Source organism: Petaurus breviceps, unplaced genomic scaffold (assembly GCF_028583685.1).
Source record: "Petaurus breviceps papuanus isolate PSGF00001 unplaced genomic scaffold, PetGlider_PUasm1.0 90919, whole genome shotgun sequence".
Classification (NCBI taxonomy): domain Eukaryota; kingdom Metazoa; phylum Chordata; class Mammalia; order Diprotodontia; family Petauridae; genus Petaurus; species Petaurus breviceps.
The window spans coordinates 26,904,142-26,925,153 of record NW_027187378.1 but is presented as its reverse complement, the minus strand read 5'-3'; the positions used below and the strand labels follow the sequence as shown (position 1 = coordinate 26,925,153).

Sequence of the window (21,012 nt, the reverse complement as noted above, 5' to 3'; positions counted from 1 at the left end):
ACTCTGTTATATTCACTTAGAGCTTTAACTATGACCCCTATCTTGAGGACTCCTGTGTTCCTTATGGGAGACCTATCCCTGGAATGCTGTCCCATTTCATATGGCTTCCATCAAGATTCACTGTATTGCTATGGGAGGCCTTTTCTGGTCCCCTCACATTTTTAGTGCCATCGCTCTGAAATTAACTTTTACCTACTCTATATACATTTTGTATGTATATATTACATACCCCTAGTTGAGGGGCCTTGTCTCACCTCGTGCCTATGCTATTGCAATAGTTCAGGCTCTTTGGGTAGAGATGTTTTCCTTTCAATCCATCCTGTCAAATTAATCTTTCTAAAGCAACAACTTGATAGTATAATTTCCCTGTTCATCAGTCTATAATGACTTTCCATTGTCTAATAATAGTGTGAGCTGAAATTTATATAGTGCTGTTAGATAATGCTTTTTACATATAATATTTCATTTTATCCTTATAATAACCTTGTGGCATAAGTGCTGTTACTGTTCCACGTACAGATGAGAAAATAGGTTTACAGACATAAGAACATAGATTTATTGCTATAACACACCTTAAGGGTCATCTAGTTCAACCCCCTCATTTTACAGATGAACTGAGGTGCAGAGAGGTTAAGAGGATTGCCTAAGGTCACACAAGTAGTAAGTACAGAGAATAGCTTTTAATTTCCCTTCCTTTACTCCAAATCCAACAGTGTTTTCCACAACCACACTCTAGTGATTTGTAAGGGTCACACTGCTAGCAAGTGTCTAAGGTGGGATTCTAACCCATTTCTTCCTGACTACAAGACTATCCTGGACTACTGTCTACTCTAATCAGACCCTAATCTCTTAGGTTAAATTTTTTTTTTTACAGCAATTGGGGTTAAGTAACTTGCTAAAGGTTACACGGCCAGTTATTTTGTGTGGGTGTTAAGTATCTGAGGCCAGAACTGATCCCAGGTCTCCTGACTCTGGGGCCGGTGTTCTTACTCACTGCACCACCTGCCCACCCCTACTTAGGTTAATTTTTAATGAATTAAAATCCCTCCAAAATCTTGACCCAATCTAATTTCCTAGTCTTAGCTTTCATCATTTCCCCTACAATAACCTTATGTGCCAGTCTGTTTTGTTTGCTTGCCACTCTCCCAAAATATACTCTACTTTTCTACCTCTTTGGCTGAATGTGTTCTCTTTTCCTGTGCCTTCCTCTCACTCTATCTACTTATAAAACTCCTAGCCATCCTTTAATGCCTAGCTTAAATTATACCCATCACATGAAAGCCTTCTCTGAATATCTTAGCTAGAAATGAATTCATTTGGTATCTAAACTTGTAATACTTGTAAGGGCATACTTCACATAAGTGACACATAATTATTTGTGTTGCATATCTCTTATTTATTGTATTTTACATCCTTAGAGCAAGGACTGTTTTATACACATCTGTATTTTTCGTGGCAAAAGTATGTTGTAAATTTTAAGTGCTATATAAATGTGAATTGTAGTTGTCACTTGGCCCTTAGTAGACACTTTATTCAGTATTTGTTAAATAAATGAATGAGATTTTATTGAGCAAATCATTCTTTTTCACTTTCTCAAGACTCAATTTGCCTAAAAAGAAAAAGAAAATAGATAAAGAAGAAGATGAGGACCAAGAGAATTTTGTGAAGACTAGCAGCAGTGCGGAGCAGCTGGATGTGGATGGAGACACTTCAAGCGAGGTGTCCAGTGAAATTAACTTCAATTATGAGTATGCACAAATGGAAGTGACTATGAAGGCTCTGGGGAACAATGGTAAACAGTACTCCATACTTGTGCTCTTTGGAATTCTTAGAAGTCCCACTTACGAAGAGGCCTTCCAAGTCGTCATCAGAATGGAAGTGCTGGTGATGCTTTTCTCTAAAGTTTTACTGCAATGTACACCCAAAATTAGATTTCTAGTTCACAGCATTTCTCCAGTGCCTCCAGGTTTGGATCACTGATAATAGAATAGAGTACAAAGCCCTGGAGAATCTTAGAAGTCTTATCTGATGTGCTGATTTTGCAGGCCAAGAAATAGGCTCCCACAGTGAGGGCCATTCCCAAGGTCACTGTGGGCTTAAGACCCTTCTTTCCACTCAGGTTATTGTGAAGAGCCAGAAAGGGTCTTTAAAAAGCACTCTGTCACTTTAGTGTACTATACAAATTTCAGAAATACTGTAGAACTGGTGAAGAGCAAACAGCTTCCCAGTTTTCAGAAAATTTCAGAATTTGTTGTTAAAAGAGGTGGTGCGTGAACATCCAACAGGGGTCAGGAACCTGCGGGCTTGGACCACATGTGACCCTCTAGATCTCAAGTGCAGCCCTTTTGACTGATTTCAAACTTCACAGAAGTGGCAGTCAAAGGACTACACTTGAGGAACTAGGAGGCCACATGTGACCTTGAGAGTACAGGCTCCCCACCACTGAATTATTCTAGAAAAAAGATCCATCTTTCTATAGAGCTAATGTGGCTTCAGCAAAAACAGATCATCCCAGACCAACATTACATTCTTTTTTGACCAGATTTCTAAGTTTGTTAGTATTTGATAAACTGTGGAGATCTTGTGAAAAGGATCAAAAAAATATACTTTAGATAACAGTATTCGATCAGTTCGGAACTGGCTGATTGACTGGATTAGGAGTGATCATTTAATTGTTCATTTTATCAGGAGGTCTCCTGTGAAATGATCCTGGGTTTTGTCTTTGACCCTCTGCTATCTTGTATTTGTATCAGAAGTTTGTGTAAAGCCCCATTTTCTGATTTACAAATGAAACAAAACTTGGAGAGATGGATAATTGTAATCAAAATAATTGTGATCTTGGCTTCAGTTTAAGAAGATGAAATTTAATATGAATAAATGTCTTATACTTGTATTCAAGAAATTAACCCCTGAAGTACAAGATGTCAGAGGAGGGAGGCTTAGACTATAGTTTGAAAAAGATGTGGTGATTTTAAATGGACTAAATAACTCAGTATAAATCAGCAACATGATATATGGCAACCAAAAAAGCGCATGTAATTTTGGGTTACAGTAAGAGAGGAATAGCTTCTGGGAATAAGGAGGTGAAAATCTTATTTACTCTGCCTTAGTCAGATCACATCTGCCATATTGTGTTCACTTCTGGGTACTACATTTTAGGACTGACTGGAGTGTCCAGAAGAAGGTAATCAGGGTGGTGAACAGTGCCTTGTGTCCACGTAATAAGAACATCAATTGAAGGAACTGAGAATAGTTTGGAGAAGAGAAAAAAGATTTGGGGGACACACAACTGGTTTTTGGTTTTTCATCTTTGAGTGCTGAAGTCTATCCTGTGGAAGAGCGATTAGACTTGTTCTGGTTGACTTTACTGGGAGGAACAAGAAGCAATGGTTGGATTTTTTTAAGGAATCAAATTTATAAGGAAAAACTTCTTCACAGTGAGAACTGTCCCAAAATGAAATGGGTTGCCTCTGATGTCGTGGCTTCAGCCTCCCCAGAGGTCTTCCAGTAGGTGTTAGATGACCACTTGTTAAGTATGTTGTAGTGGGGAATCTTTTTCACATAAGGTTTAAACTTGGATGGCCACAGAGGTACCTTCCCACATTGGAATGCCAGGTGTTATCAGTTACTTATTATTAGGTTGTAGAATTAGGGTTCACATCCAGATCTTCGGATTCTGAACATGTTTAAATTGTTTAATGAGCATTATCTTTAATGTTATTGTGTAACATTTCCAAGTATATCTCAGACAATAGTCAGATCTTGTTCTTTCTGTTCTCTACTGTAGTGAGACTGATAGAAGCCCAATACTATTTTTTGCTAAGGAGCAGGAGAAAGGTTTTATAAGTGAAGATGTGATAGAGACTGAGAGTATGGGTATTAACTTTATTCCACTTGTCTTCAGGTACCTGTGGTGTGCCATGTGAAATCCATATGTAGTGGTAAAAAATTGTAGGTAAAATATTTATGCCATTCCAGTGTAGATTCCATAACATTTTAGCCAAATGTTGATTTTTTTTTACTCTAAATCATTATTTTTCTTAGGAATTATGGTTGTTGGGCTTTGTAATACTTTTATTGTTTGGAATTATTTTAAAATATTGAAAATGGAGAAGTATTTTGAAGTAAGATATAATCAGATAGCATAGAATTTTAACATTATATCTGTAGATACTTTTGCCTCAATTTTATGACTATTTTAGACATTGGTGGTTGTCATTTTTTTAAACCTCAATTATTTTTTATACTGCCAGTATTCATATCTAAATAGATCATTTTTACATTTTCTTCATGAAATGTGAAACCAAATTCTTTTGTGAAATTGAACCCATGACATCGTTTGCAGTAGTCTTGTAACATACTATATATAGGCTGTCTAAAGATGCACATGATATTAAGAGTGGGAAATGTTTTAGTCAGAGTCAGTTGCATTGCAACAGGATTATAGAACAATATTTGAAGTACGTGTTTCAGGTCACTGAATTTTTAAGCCAAATATTTGTTCAGTTTCAGCTACTTACCTGTGGTTTCTTGATCTCGATTAGATCCAATGCAGTCCATCTTGTACAGCTTGGAGCAGCAGCATGAAGAAGAAAAGCGATCAGCCCTGGAGCGTCAGAGACTGATGTATGAACATGAGCTGGAGCAGCTAAGAAGAAGGCTTTCTCCCGAAAAACAGCCCTACCGTAGTAGTATGGACAAATTCCCCTTCCATTCTCCTAGTGCTCAGCAGCGCCTAAGACAGTGGGCAGAAGAGAGGTAGGTGAAAGATTGTTGTTGTTCTGTCATTTTCAGGCGTGTCCAAGTTGGGGTGATCCCATTTGGGGTTTTCTTGTCAGAGATACTGGGATGGTTTGCTGTTTTCTTCTCCAGTTTATTTTACAGAAGAGGAAACTGAAGCAAACAGCGATAAATAACTTGCCCAGGGTCACACAGCTAGTAAATGTCTGAGGCCAGATTTACTTAGGTCTTCCTGGCTCCAGGTCCCAAGCTCTGTCCATTCCTCCCTAGATGTATTAGGTGAAAGATACAGAATTAATTTTGTACTAGTCAAAGTGCTGGTAGTAGGCATATAAATTAAATAGAACAGAGTTACCATGTGACCAAACAAATTTGTGCAAAAGTTTAGTATTTATTAAACCTGTAGAAAATAAGAACTGAGTAAAGAATTAATTATTTAACAAATATATTTGGGGAAACTAGACCCATATCTCAACCACATGTCACAATGAATTTCAACTGAATGGTAGATTTAAAAAAGAATTATAAAAATACATATGATAGGAAAATAATGTACTTTTTTCTGCATGGGAGGGAAATTTACTTTTTAAAAATTACACAAGTGTAGGGATAAGACAAATATGCTTAATTAAATAAAATATTGACATGATAAAAGAAATATGGTGAAAATAAAAATAATAGACTAGGGAAAATGTATTGGAAATTAGACAGATAAAAATTGATCCAAAATATACAAGGAAATAAAGACCTGTAAAATATATATAAAAGCAATACCCATTCCCCAGTCAATAAAAATTAAAACTTATGAACAGGTTATAAAGAGGAAGAAGAAAATTTTATATATTCCTTTATAAAGATGATTGATCTCCCTAATAAATATAGATGCATCAGATTGGTAAAAATAATTAAAAGACAGAAAATCAATTCTGGTAGAATTTTAGAGAAACAGGCAAAACTATTTGATGTTGATGAAATTGCAAGCTAGTTCAATCTTTTGGGAAAACAATCTGGTCGGTAAAAGTTACAAAAATAATCATTCCCTTTGGCCCAGTAATTGCATTGTTGGGATATTGTTGCTGCTGTTCCTAACCTGTGATTTCATCAGTGTGAGGGACCTGTTGGTGTAGAGCGATGGGAAACTTTGCCCAGCAATGTGGATGGCAACTCATTTGTAACTTAAAGTTTTTACAGTTGCCTGGAGTCCTGAGAAGTCAATTAATTTGCCCATGGTTTTACAACTAGTGCGTGGGCTTCTGACTATTAAGCTACTTTATCCCCTCATTGTTGGGAGTATACCCTGAGATTATTATTAAAAAGAAAAATAGGGGCAGCTAGGTGGCAGAGTGAATAGAGCACCAGCCCTGGAGTCAGGAGAACCTGAGTTCAAATCCGACCTCAGACACTTAACACAAAAACTAGCCATGTGACCTTGGGCAAGTCACTTAATACCAATTGCCCTCCAAAAAAAAAAAGAAAAGAAAAATAGCTGTCTCTTCAAATGGATTTGTTGTTGTTAAGTCGTTTCAGTTATGTATGACTCTGTGTCTCCATTTGGGGTTTTCTTGGCAAAGATGCTGGAATGGTTTGCTATTTCCTTTTTCCTCTCATTTTATAGATTAGAAAACTGAGGTAAATAGGGTTAAGTGACTTGCCCAGGGTCACACAGCTAGTAAGTCTCTGAGATCAGATTTGAACTCAGGTCTTCCTTACTCTAAGACCTGTGCACCATCCACTGTGCCACCTAGCTGCCCCAAATATATTTATATATAACAGTATTATTCATGATATAACAACAGAAAAAAGGTCATCTAAGTCATCTGTAGTGAGGCCTAGGATCCCTGGTGGGGAAAGCGGTGAGGGGCAAGGCTTGATCCATATTTGATCAGTAGATGGTAGAATATATCCAGTCCTTCCTGTCTGTAGTAGCCAAACTTGGTGGTTGTTTCCAACAGAACTATACTACCTGTTGATTATTTATCGCAATACTCCCTCTCTGTACAAACTCCCATCTTTCCCCACTGAGAGCCAAACTTTAGCCCCACAGGGTGATTGTAATCTAGCCCTAGCTCTGGAATTCACCTAGACCAGCTACTGTTATGGAGGCCCACCCCCACCTTTAACATCCCTGATATGTTCTAAAATTAAAACTTTGAACACGATCTCTTAACTCTCCCAGAAATTGTATAAAAATGGAAGGTTGTATCTAAGCAGCCTTTGGCATTTTCAGTTTATCATTTTAAAAAAATACATTTTTAAATTTATTTTCACTTCCAAATTCTCTCCTCCCTTGGCCCAGCCCCTCTCATTGAGAAGGCAAGAAGAATAATATTAATTACAACAACTATGTATAGTCATGCAAAATAGTCCTTCCACACTAGCCAAATCCACAAAAAGAAGGAAGGAAAGAAAGTATGCTTTTCTTTGCACTGCAGTTGATCCGTTTTTTTGTTTGTTTGTTTGTTTGTTTTGGAAAGGATAAATGTTGCGCTTTTCATACTAGTTTGTTGCAGGTAGAGCATGTTAGTTATGTAAGTTGTTATAGCATCTTCTCTATTTTCCCATATAGTGATCATTCAGTTTGACAATAACTTACCACTGTATACCACATTTAGAAGTTTAGCCATAATTTCTCTTTTCTGTCCAAAAGTTTTAGATGCTGAAGCTGAGATCAGTGCTGTTAAAGGCAAATGAACAAAAATAAATACCATCACAACCAACAAGAAAAAGTCAGTGATTTTGGTTGATCAGCACACACATACCCAGAGTGTTGATGGGGCTGGGAATATAGACTTGGTCTGCCTTCAGTCTAGGAAAGATATCTTGTTCTGTAGCCATGGATCACACCTCTAACCTAAGGCCAGTTGTTACACGAATGCCATCACAGATACATGAATGCCATGCCATCTATCACGAAAGGGAAAGTATAATATTGCTGTGTATTCTTCAGCATGCAGGCCAGTCCATTTTCAAGGGTGGTTACAATTTTGAATTTAATTTTGTCAATATGTTATGTAATATTCTGTTTTTCCATCTTGTGTGTTCTCCCTGTTGAAAAAGAGAAGCAACACTGAACAACAGCCTGATGAAACTGAGAGAGCAGATTGTTAAAGCCAATCTGTTAGTGAGAGAAGCTAGTTTCATTGCAGAGGAGCTGGAGAAGAGAACAGAATATAAAGTCACCTTACAGATTCCAGCCTCCAGCCTTGATGCTAACAGGAAGGTGAGGTCTTGGATCATGGGATCAAGTATGCCATTGTATAAGAGTGCCTTACACAGTGCTCCTCCGTAGGTGCCATTCCTAAGGTGTGCCCAAGCTAACTTCTTGATGCACCCCTCACACACAGCTTGCCTCTCCTGGTCTCTCTGCATCTTGAGGTGCCCCTCCTTCTGCTTGCAGTGTTCTTTTCTCTCCCTTCCACCAACCTACCATTAGGCTCCGAGAAGTCTTCCATGGTTAACTTCCTCTCACTATGTTCACTTAGCATCTCTTTGGCACTTGCACATTGGGCTGATGTTATACCATTTTTTATTTGTTATATTCTTTAAAACTTCTGTCCATTTGCTTCGTGTGTATGCTAGATGGCAGGGAACTTGAGGCGAGGGACAGCGTGTTTTCATTTCTCCCACAGTACTTATTCTGGTCATGCAGCCATCAAATAAATCAAATTATTGTTTCCCTAAGTTGAATACAAGTTTCCACTGTTGTAAGGATGTCTTCTGTTTCATTTTGATATTTTTTTTAGTTTTTTTGGGGGGGCGGGATGTGTTTCTGATTAACTCTTAGTCAAAGCCTCTGTCTACCTGGTTGTTTTAATTGTTTCTTTTCCATGTGTGAAAATCTTTTAAGAAATATATGTTTCTTTATACTAGTTATGTGTGGAGAGGGGAAGAATCCAGCTACTTGAAACTTGATTCCTTTGTTTGACGTTTACTAAAAACAGCCTTAGTGTCATTAAGATCCATGGTCATGAAAAATCGTGTTTGAAAAACATTTAGGGGCTAGACATGTGGGAAGAACTCTGTTGGCAAGGACCATAAAGAACAAGATCATGTTGTCTGTTGTGTAGGGGTAGGAAAGCTGGCATCTAATACCTTCAGACCTCCATAAGCTAACCCTATCCCCAATTGAGTTCATTTTGGCAATCTAACCTTCTCCTAAGGATTGACCTTGTGCTAGTGCCTGACACTGGGCTTTATCTTTCATAGTGTGGCTGTCACTCTTCCTGATCCAGCTCCCCTGTCCCGTTGAACTTTGCTCTGGCTGCCTAGCCTACACATCTGTTTGAGTTCTGCCAGTGGTCTTCATCTCTCTTTCTCACCATTCTGCTTCTTCATCCCAGCTCTCTTCTTTCTCAACCCACTGGGTTTGGACCCAGCTCCTTAATATTAATGCTTCCCCTCCAGCCTTCCTGGGCAGAGGATTTGGCTTCTTCCCTTCCATTTTCTCCACTGCCTTACCAGAGGCAGGAGGCAAACTGACATCAGCTCCTGCTGTCTTTTGTTCCTGGTTGTCCACATATGGGAACCATCTCTGTTACTCAGTCTTGGCCAAAAAACTGTCCAGGCCAGTGGCATAACTTTCTCTTTAACCATCATTTGGCGAAATGGGGCATGTTCTGGTTCAGCAGAAATTATTTAGAGCACAGCATGGACTCTGATTGTTGCTTCTGAGAAGCCCCAATCATTGTTGCTTTTATATCAAGGAGATAATTTCTTCAAAACATACCCCAGCCTGGCAGTTAGCTTTCAAGTAAGTAATGACTGTACACAAGATAGCAGTGTAAGAATGTATTCATTTGACAATACTCTGAAATTCCCAAGAGGTATGTCAGACTAGTTGAAAAAACTCCACCCAATCTAGAGTTAGAGCTGAAAATGCTATCTCTTTCTTGCCTTGTAGTGCTACTCACTTCCACACACCTGGACACACTCTATGAAAAAATTTTGCAGTTTGCCTTTGTATATTTCAAGCTACCACCAAATAACTTTTCCTAACTCTCCTTAATGGATTTTATTGATCCGGTTATAGAGCCATAAAAATTCAATCTATTGAAAATGCTAGATGTTTTGTGACATTTCTAAGTTGGTGAATTGATATTAAAAGGTTTTTGGGTTTTTTTTGCAAAACCTGAAGTACTGTATAAATGTGAGTTGTTACTAGAGTATGGCAGTGTTAACAGCTTGTTATATTTTGTTTGGCAAGTGTACGTTGCGAGTTACTTTTGCTTTACGTTGGGAATCTCTTTAACACCTCTTCCAGTAACTACCCATGTTTTTGCAGCGAGGCTCACTTCTCAGTGAACCTGCAATCCAGGTGAGGAGAAAAGGCAAAGGGAAACAGATATGGTCCTTGGAGAAACTGGACAACAGATTGTTGGACATGAGGGACCTTTATCAAGAGTGGAAGGAATGTGATGAAGACAGCCCAGTAAGTAATAATCAGTGTATAATAGTTAAAATGGTGTTTTATTGTAAGCGCCACACAGGAATTAGGAAACTGATTTTGCAGTAAAAATCTTTAAGCCCACTCTAATTCATAGCATCAGAATTTCTTGTTGATTTCTTCAGTGTTTAGGTAACCAAAAATGCTTTTAAAAAAACCAATTTTTTTTTTTTGCCACTCCTTGATTCTCCTGGTTTCAGAGCACGTTTAATTTCCCAAAAGTATTTTTCTTCCTATTTGGTTGTTCAGTTAAACCCCTTAGACTGAAATCTCCTTATCACTAAAAATAATTCCCAGTGAAGTGAAAATGTGCTTATTTGGCATTTCACATCTGTGTCTCTATCTGTTCTGAGGTATTTTTCTAACAAGTCTAGTCATTTTGCTCCATGTTTGTTATATTCCTAAAGAAATAGTATTGGGGTGTATGGTCCAGGGTTCATTTGCAATTCAGTCTACCATCTCAAAACGAATATTTAGTGATAAGTTATTAAATGGACAGAACTTCAAGCTTTTTAAGAGAATTCGGGGTGGTAGAAGGCACAGTGAATAGAGCACCAGCCCTGAAGTCAGGAGGTCCTGAGTTCAAATCCAGCCTCAGACACTTAACACAAAACTAGACATGTGACCTTGGGCAAGTCACTTAACCCCAATTGCCCTACCTTCCCCCTCCAAAAAGCAAAAAAAAAAAAAAAGATTTCAGTTTTTATTATGAATGTGAGCAGAGATATGTGATTTGAGAACAGAATTATAATAGCTCCCATTTAGATAGCACCTTATGGTTTACAAAATGCTCTCTTAATGACACTGTGAGGTTGGTAATGTAAATACTATTGTCTTAAGCAGGTTCAGGGGGGTTTAAATGTCTTCTTCATGATAGTCACATGCTATTTAGTGTCCGAGATAGGAATCCAGCCTCATCTTCTAATTCAGATCTACCTGGTGCCACACTACCTGTTGAGACCATTGGAAAAATATATGTTTACAGATACGTTTCTCCCATTATAACCACCATGGATAGGGGTGGCTAGGTGGTACAGTGAATAGAGCACCTGGAGTCAGGAGGACCTGAGTTCAAATCCGGCCTCAGACACTTAACACAAAAACTAGCCCTGTAACTTTGGGCAGGTCACTTAACCCCAATTCCTCTGCCTTCCCCCCTAAAAGCAAAAAGCAACAACAACAATAACCACCATGGGCATTATTTTCACTAGTTTTAAGAAGGGAATACATAGTTTTTCCTCTTTTATGTAGTTTTCCTTTTGCCTCTTGGATGAATTTCTGTTTTGGTTAGTAGCAGAATATGTGTTCCTCTAAAGGCTGGGCAAAAGGTTTTCAAGAGGTATAATGACCCTATTTGCCTCAAGTAAATGAAAGAGCTTACACTGATTTCTAAATCAGGTATAACAGCACACCCCCTTTAGGGGCCTCTGAGATTCCTTCCAACTCTAATATTCTGTGAGGTCACAGTAAAAATGAAGGGTTCAGTCCCTTTTACATATTCATTTATTGGCTTATGTTGGAATAGGTCAAGAAAAAAGCACTAATCTGAATTCTTGTCTTTACAATAACTTTCTGAAGCTCTGTGTTCTGAATTTAATTAAAGGTAACAAGGTCTTACTTCAAGCGAGCTGATCCATTCTATGATGAACAAGAGAATCATAGTCTTATTGGTGTGGCCAATGTTTTCCTCAGCTCTCTTTTCTATGATGTGAAGTTACAATATGCTGTGCCAATCATCAACCAAAAAGGAGAGGTTGGTTGTATTTTTTATTGTTCTAGTAATGGACTATACACTTGTTTGTTGTTTTTTAAATTAAATTTTTAGTGTTAACATTTGCTTTTGCATTACCTAAATTGTCCCGTTTTCCTTCTCTTCTCACCTCCAAGAGTGTCTGTCTGTCTATCTCTCTCCTTCTTCCTCTCCCTTTCCCTCTCTCTCTGTATGAACACACACACATATATACATATATATATATTTTTTTAGGGAAAAGAAGATAAACAGTCAGTAAAACTGATCAACACATCAAAAAAAATCTGAAAATATATGCAGGTGCCCATACCTGTGGCCTCCCCACCATTACAAGGGATTCGGTTGGGAAGGCTTTCTTCTCGTGTCTTCTTTGGGGCCAAAATTGTTTTAGTCATTTAGCAACATTCACTTTCAGTTGGATTGTGATGATTAACCGTTTTCATTTACATTGTTGTTGTTATCATGTATATTGTTTTCTTTGCTCAGTTACAAAGTGAGCAAATAAAAAACAACTCAAATATGTGGAAGAGTATTCAGTGCTCATGGCTTCACCATACCAGTATAGGAAGAATGACAGTACAGCCAGCATTGTTCATGTGATCAGCCTTAAGCGCTTGTGTCTGGCAAGTAAAATGGAAGAAATGATGGTGCTGATAGCCCTTGCTACCGTACTGCCCCAGTGCCTCATCATTGGAGGAGGTGACCCTGTGTTCTCAACTTTTCTATTAGTAGAGAATATTTTCTATGAGGTCCTATCAAGTTGGGAGTGTTGGTTGCAGGCCTGGCAAATATCCTTGGTATATGCCAGGCATCAGTGGGCTGAATTAGCTGCATCAGGGAGCCTCATCACCAATCTGGTGACAGGGTGATACATTTTTACCACGGCAGCTCACAAAGACCATCTAGTCAGCTATAAATAGATGCCTTGGGATCTGTGTTGGTAAAGAGAGTCCTTACACTTTACAGATTACTGAGCCTTGAAGGGTCGATGATGGGCAGCCATAGTGGCACTTGCAAATATTGCAAGCCTTTGGATAATCATGACCGCTCTGTAAAGAAAATGGGAGACTTGTTTAGTGGTATAGGGTGTGGTGGAAGTCAGCAGCCATAGCTGCAACCTCATTATTTTTACTGCCCCAGCCAATGGAAGCTGATGTTCATCTTTAAGAGGGAGAAGGGGAAACATTGCTTTTTTTTTTTCTTTCTTACTTCATCAGGTGGCAGGTCGGCTACATGTGGAAGTAGTGCAGATCAGTGGTGCTATTGGAGAACGAATTGCAGGTGGGGATGACAATGGGGATTTTTCATTTGATAAGGACACCCAGGACCACAAACTAGTGTGCATGGTAAGTCCGAGTTTCATTTTAGAGGAGTTTTCTTACCCTAAACACAGGGTAGGTATGAGGGGAACACTGTGGTCCATTGTAGGAATGTTGAGATGGGAGAAGATGAAAAAAAATTTTTTTCTTTTCTTATGGTATCATAATTGATGGTAATTATTTGGTACAGAGACCTGTCTCAAAGAACCACACACACACACACACACATATATATAAATAAAGAGAGAGTGAGTGTAATCTTAGGAACATTCTTTTATCACAAAATATATCTACGGTATAAATTGACCCAAATTTCTTATATAAAAATAGAATAAAATTTAGATTTTGACATATGTATCATATAAATAGGGATTTTTCTTACTGCTTCTTAGACTAAATGAAAATAGATGAGTATCAGCCCGGCCCTGCCCCTTGTGTACTTGGCTCAGCCTGTGTGCTCACTGTTCTCTGTATATACAGTTCTTCTTCCTTTTTGCATCTTGGTGTTCATGCCATTCTCTCTTAAATGAGAATGAAAGCAGAATAAATGGCTCCCTATGTTCCTGGATTTAAGGCATACCAGACAAGATCTCCATGCCCCCAACATATTTTAGTGGTGCACAAGAGCTTCATTTCTTTGGGACTTGAAAGCTTTTTTTTTTTTTTGTGCCATCTATTAAAATACATATTCCCTTGAAAGGGCGTGTTACTTTAAATTTTCATATAAAGCCAACTTTGACAGATAGTTGGGAGCTGTTAAAATAGATTATAGGCAGCGGTTATGCCAGCAATGAGAAATAGGAGATTTTCACAGGCATATACATTGGACTATAGGATTCAGAACTAAAAGGGACTTTAGGCATTATTTAGTCCAACTTTTTCATTTTATAGGTGTACAAACTGGGACAAGAGAGGGTTAAGTGACTTTTGCTCAGAGTCATTTAGGAACAGGTCTAGGATTTAAATCCAGCTCTTGTAGTTCTTTCTAAGCTCCATATACCAGACTACTTTATCCTTATTATTCAGTAATAGTTTGTTGAACTTAATTACATGGCCTTCTAGTCTCCTTCAGGGTAGGGGATGCTAAAGCTGCTGGGAGGGAAGGTCCAGTGCCTTGGTGGGGCAACTTCTGACTTAGTCATTTCAGTCATATCCAACCTCTCTGTGACCCCATTTGGGATTTTCTTAGCAAAGATACTGGAATTGTTTTCCATTTCATTTTCCAGATGAGGAACTGAGGGTAAGTGTCTGAAGCTGGATTTGAACTCAGGAAGATGAGTTTTCCTGACTCCAGGCTGTGTGCACTATGGTGCCACCTCTCTGCCTTCTGAGATAATCTAAGATGGGGGCGGCGGGGGGCGGGGGGGAGAGTGTAGTGGATTGCCCTAGGTTGGGAAAATGAAAGGGCTACTGACAGGAGGCTGCATGAATTTGAGGAAAATGAAAGGGCCAGAGCTTAGTGTCTGGGCAGGGTTGTAGTTCTGGTCAGGTGAGAGAGGGGAGGCAGGGGCCTGTTCCAGGAGCAGTTTAATTATCTCCTGGGTGTGACCAGGGAAGCATCTCCTGGGTGTGACCAGGGAAGCTCAGCAAGCCAGGACCCTCCTTATAGACAGTGAAGAGCAAGGAGCCTTCCTGGGGATCAGAGGCAGACTGGGAACCTTCTCTTTTCTTGCTTCATGACTAGTTCTCACATCCTCTTGGGGTGGCTGGGAAGAGCAGGGAGAATGGGGTGTACTTTGTGATAGATCCCTGCATCCCTTTCATCAGAAATCTTTCCTGTTCCCTGAAATGTTGTCTTCAGACCTACCTGATGCTAGAAACCTAGGGGGTTAGGCAGGAGGACAAAAAAGAAAATCAACAGTGGAACAGAAGCATCCAATGAAATAAAGAACTGTTACTCCAAGGGAGTTATTAAATTCATATAGGAATACCTTTAGGTCTCCCCCTTCCTTTTTAGGCACATTTATAACTAATCATTCCCAAGGAGTTTGGCTACTGTAATGAGGTGGCTAAATAGAGAGGAAAGATGGTACCCTGGAAAGAGTGCTGGGCTTGGATTCAGAGGATCTGGGTTAAAATCCTGGTTCTGTTCATTATTAGGTCTGTGTGGAAGAGCAGCCTCTATAGAAGTGGCTTTGTGGGTCACTGTTATTTGCCTTTCGTGTGATACGTGGGACTTCTCCCAAGTGCAAATATGGCTCTCAGTCTGTGTCTTAGACAGTCAGTAAATAATTGTTTAATGAATGGAGAGAAGTTAGTCAATTTAAGAGAACATTTTTCCTCTTCTATCAATAGGCTCACCTTTGCACCTGGTGATAAATGCTGAAATATCCCCAGTGTGGGTCAGGATTGGGCCTGGAGAAAGACAAGAAGAGCTGCACAAGTAGCAGTGTTTTTCTAGAGATGGAGAAATAGGTACAAACAAGCTAGTGCAGACAGATTCAGACATTCTGAGGGAAAGAGTGTTGGAGTGCTTGGCCTGACCGAAGGGTTTCAGCAGTTTGAGTCATGGCAGTGGTACCTCTCACCATGCTGTCCTCCTTCAGGCCTTGATAAGTTCTTTTTTACTGCGTCAGATGGGTCCTACTTCATGAAGAGCATTGTACCAAGGCGGTGCACGGTCACAAATGAAGTAGCCCTTTCTGTCATGGATTTTTAGAGTATGTCTCTTAATTTTGTTCAGTTAATCTAGAAATATCCTTGGGAGTAGCAGTTTGTGGATAGAATATTGTAGAAAAATCAGCTTTGATTCCCAGAGTGGGAATAAACACAAGGGCAGTATTATTGCATTTGGGAAATGCCATCTTTGCCATTGAATAGAGGAATTATATCCTGTAGAAGTGGATTTAACAGCCTTTTTATGTATCAATGAAAAGGAAAAAAGAGTCCTGTAGTGTATGGAGATTGCAGGTCTGTCATAAGACATTTATCTTATTTCTTAATATGCAATTAAAAAAAACAAAACTTCACCAAGTAGAGCTACCTGAATTCTCTCTTGTAAGCTGGGCCTACTGAAAGTTCTGTGCTGTCATGACACCTTTTGGTGACTTTTATAACTGCACCTAAAGATTTAAGGATAAAATATTCTTGAAGTATTCCTGATTTTGCAAGTTGGATATTGCCTTATACAGTTAAATATAAAGGAAATTTTTCTCACAGATATATTCTATTTCCATAGAAGGATTTTGTCCACATAATATTACAGAATAATTCACTCTACTAAACATAGCAGATCTTTGTAAACAAATTTCCTCCCAAAGTTAGCAATAGTATGAAGAGTGAATAAAAGTATCGGTGGAATAGATTAGGTGCACAATACACATCAGGAAATGACTATAGTAATCTTGTATTTGACAAGTGCAAAGTTCCATACTCTTGGGACAGGAACTCACTGTTCAAGAAAGGCTTCTGGGAAGACTGGAAAGCAGTGTGGTAGAAACTAGGTATAGACTAACACCTTACATCATATACCAAGATAAGGTTAAAATGGGTATATGAGTTAGACATAAAGGGTGATACCATAAGCAAATTAGGGGAGCATGGAATAGTTTACCTGTCAGATCTATGAATAAAGGAAGAGTTTATTGCCAAACAAAATATTGAGACCAATACAGGATGTAAAATGGATAATTTTTATTATATTAAATTTAAACGGTTTTGCAAAAACAAAACCAATGCAAATAATTGCCAGTAAGTCATCATTGATTAGAGAAATGAAATTTAAAACAACTCTGAGGTACCACCTCACACCTATCAGATTGGTGATATAGAAAAGGAAAATGACAAGAGTTGGAGGTGATAAGGGAAAATTGGGATGCTAATGCACCCAATAGGTGGAGTTGTGAACTGATTCTACCATTCTGGAGAGCAATTTGGAACTTTGCCTACAGAGCTATAAAACTGTGTATATGCCCTTTGACCTAGAAATACCACCACTAGTTTATATCTCAAGGACTTTTTTTTTTAAATGAAAAGAACCTATATGAACAAAAATATTTATAGCAGCTCTTTTTGTGGTAGCCAAGAATAGGAAATTGAGGGGATACCCATCAATTGAAGAATGACCAAGCAAGTTGTGGTTTATGATTGTGATGGAATACTATTGTGCTATAAGAAGTGACAAGCAGGGTACATTCAGAAAAACTTGGGAAGACATGTATGAACTGATGTAAAGTGAAATGAGTAGAACCAGAACATTGTACACAGTAACAGCGATATTGAATAATGATCAATTATGAGTGATTTAGCTATTCCCAACAATACAAAGATCCAAGACAACTCTGAAGGACCTATGATGAAAAATGCCATCCCATTCCAGAGAAAGAACTGATGGAGCCTGAATGCAGCCCAAAGCATGCTGGGTTTTTGGTCTTTTTTTTTTTAATTTGTTTCCTTTTAGTTTACAGGATTCAATTCCACAATTCCTTGAGTTTCACATTTTGTCCTCCTTCTTCCCCCCCATGGAGGCATACAGTCAAGTATAGGATCTGTAAATACTTTCACATTATACATTAGTCAGATTAGAAAGACAGATTGTATCAGATGGAATGAAAAATGGTAAAGAGGACATAAAACCAAACAAGAAAAGGAAAAAGATCAGGTATTTTGCTTCCTTCTGGATATAAACTCAGTTCTTTCTAGTTCTTTCTCTGGATGCACACATCTCTCTCCATCATGAGTCTTTTGGGATTGACTTATATCAGTGCATTGCTGAGAAGAGTCCAGTCAATCAAAGCTGGTCATCACACATACATTGTGTCTGTAATTGTGTACAAATTTCTCCTGGTTCTACTTTTCTCACTCAGCATCAGTTCATATAACCCTCTCCAGGTAAATATGAAGTCCATCTGCTCCTCGTTTCTTTTAGCACAATAGTATTCCATTACTTGGAATATACCACATATTTCTAAGAAGTTTATATTATAAGAAATATACCACATAAACTTATATCACAACTTGTTCAGTCATTCCCAAATTGATGGGCACCCCCTTAATTTCCAATTCTTTGCCACCACAAAAGGAGCTGCTATAAACATTTTTGTACATATGGGTCTTCCTCCCTCTTCTATGATCTCTTTGGGATATAACCCTAGGAGTGGTATTGCTGGGTCAAAGGATATGAAATTATTTATAGCCCTTTGGGCATAATTCCAGATTGCTCTCCAGAAAGGCTGGATCAGTTCACAACTCCACCAATGCATTAGTGTTCCAATTTGCCCACATCCTCTCCAGCATTTGTCATTTTCCTGTTTTGTCATCTTAGCCAATCTGACTGGTGAGATGTGGTACTTCAGAGTTGTTTTGATTTGCATTCCTCTAATCAATAGTGATTTGGAGCATTTCTTCATGTGCTTATAGATATTTTTAATTTCTTTCTCTGAAAATTGCCTGTTCATATCCTTTGTTTTTGGTCTGTTTTTTTCTTTTACAACTAATATGGAAAGGTTTGCATGACTTCACATGTATAACTTTTATCAGATTGCTTGCCTTTTCAGTGATTAGGGAGGGTAGGAGAGAATTTGGAATTCAAAATAAAAATTGTATTTACCTGTAATTGGGAAAAAAATAATTTTTTTAAAGAATAATTACTAAAGACTCTGATGATTCCCACATTAGGTGCTGATACAGTTTTCTGTGGGAAATCCTGAGATTCATACTATATTTTTAAACCTTGTTTCTTTAGGCTCTGTTACCATTGGATAAGCACTGAAAAAAATTCATCCAAATGAAAACTTTTAAATAACTCTGCTTACATGATGTCGTACATCATTTTTTCTTTCTCATAAAACTTTTTTTAGTATTTATAAATCTCAGAGTTTGGAGGGGACCTCTGGACTCTCCTAGATATGAATAAAATAGCTTCTTATTAGCATTTCCTGTAAGAGGTCATCCATCTTCTCCCTCAGGAATTCTTAACCAGTTTTGTGGCATGGACCCCACTGGCAATCTGGTGAAGCCTGTGGAACCCTTCTTAGAAAAAATGTCTTTCGGGGAGGCTAGGTAGTGTAATGAATAGAGCACCAGCCCTGGAGTCAGGAGGACCTGAGTTCAAATGTGGTCTCAAACACTTAACACTTACTAGCCGTGTGACCTTGGGCAAGTCAACTCCAATTGCCCTTCCCCTCCAAAAAAAAGAAAAAAAAATGTCTTTAAATAATTGAAGGAAATGTCAGTATCAATTAGAAGTTAGCGGAAATAAGAATGTAATTGTTTTTCTGACCCAAGTCCATGGACCCCCCCTCATTTAGAACCTGTTTTACCTGAACATCTCTCATAGTTACAGGGGTGGGGAGGGGGCAGAGAGGCACAGTTTTTCCTGAAACAGCCCATTCTAACTTTTTGATATCTCCAGTTGTTAGAAATTTCTTTCTTGCAGCCATTGTCCTCTCTGCAACTCTTACCTGCTTCTAATAAGTCTATCCTCTGTGTGAAAGTAGAACAGTCTTTCTTTTACATGCAAGTCTTTCTTATAGTAGAAGAAAGCAGTTCTGCTCTTGCTAATTTCTTGTTTTTTTCAGGTTAGACACCCCCAGTACCTTCCACCAATCATCTTAACTATGTGGTTTTAAGGCCTTTTACTAGCTTTCCTCCAGTCATCTTGTACACATTCTATTTTTCCCAGTCTTCAGTCTTCTTAAATGTGATTTCTGTGATCAGACCCAATAGTCCTTGAAGTCTGACCTTTGAATACACTATAGTGTAGTTTGTCCTTGTGTGTACCTCTGTACCGAGGTTTATATGCATACATGCATGCGTGCACACACACACACTTACATATATATATGCAAATACATATACATGTATGCTAACATTTGTCACCTCCATTCCACTGAAAAACAAATATAAAAACTTATATTTTAAAACATTACTATGCATTATGTAGCACTTTTACTTACTCATTTTCATCTTCACAAAAATCCTAAGGCATAGGTACAGTCAGGAGGTGATCTCTTTTTTGACCTAGATGTTCACAGGTTAAATTATTTACTCTAGGCAGAGTAACAGCTAATTAGTGATATGTCATCAACTAAAACCCCTCAGGTTTCCTCACTCTTCTTCCTCTGCTTTTACCATTATGCTACAGTGTTACAACTTGACTAGAGGAAAATTTTTTCAATACTTAACTTCGGTAATTTTCTTGCCATGCTTTTTACCTTGACTTTACTGACTTTGAAAAATTCTTTTTCCTACAGGTTAAAATACTTCAAGCTACAGGTTTGCCACAACACCTCTCCAATTTTGTGTTCTGCAAATACAGCTTCTGGGATCAGCAGGAACCAGTCGTTGTTGCACCTGAAGTCGATACCTCATCTTCTCCTGTCAGCAAAGAGCCTCAGTGCATGGTGGTCTTCGATCACTGCAATGTAATTTTTGTTTTTCAGACTTGCTTGATTTTAAGACTACTAACAGAAATGTGCGTGTGTGTGTGTGTGTGTGTGTGTTACAAAGTGGACTTCCTAGAAATAAATTGGCACCAGCATATTTTAAAAGGCCTCCCAGAAGAGAAATTGCACCACTTTCTTTTTTCACCCATTTTGCATTTAGCACACTTCACTATTAAGAAATGTTTACTTCTTTAAATGCTTCATGTCATGATAGGAGTTCTCAAAGTATGGTATGGGGACCTCTGAGAGTCCCTAAGACTTTTTAAGTGGTTCCATAAGGTCAAAACTATTTTCATAATAATACTGATATCTTAATTTATAGTACAGTAAGTATCAATAAATAAAACTCATATATATAAAACTTTTGGGGATATT

At 38.3% G+C, this 21,012-nt stretch overlaps 1 protein-coding gene across 3 annotated transcripts in view; it reads left to right on the top strand.

The window, feature by feature from the left end:
• The window catches only part of KIF13B (kinesin family member 13B), a 278,821-nt gene that overhangs the window by 173,241 nt on the left and 84,568 nt on the right, over window positions 1-21,012 (top strand). For all 3 annotated transcript variants that reach the window (XM_069075652.1, XM_069075655.1, XM_069075653.1), the window contains 7 exons: window positions 1,599-1,792; window positions 4,545-4,758; window positions 7,798-7,960; window positions 10,022-10,168; window positions 11,787-11,936; window positions 13,151-13,279; window positions 20,446-20,616. In XM_069075652.1, the coding sequence (XP_068931753.1) occupies window positions 1,599-1,792; window positions 4,545-4,758; window positions 7,798-7,960; window positions 10,022-10,168; window positions 11,787-11,936; window positions 13,151-13,279; window positions 20,446-20,616 (1,168 nt within the window). The remainder of the gene's footprint in view (window positions 1-1,598; window positions 1,793-4,544; window positions 4,759-7,797; window positions 7,961-10,021; window positions 10,169-11,786; window positions 11,937-13,150; window positions 13,280-20,445; window positions 20,617-21,012) is intronic.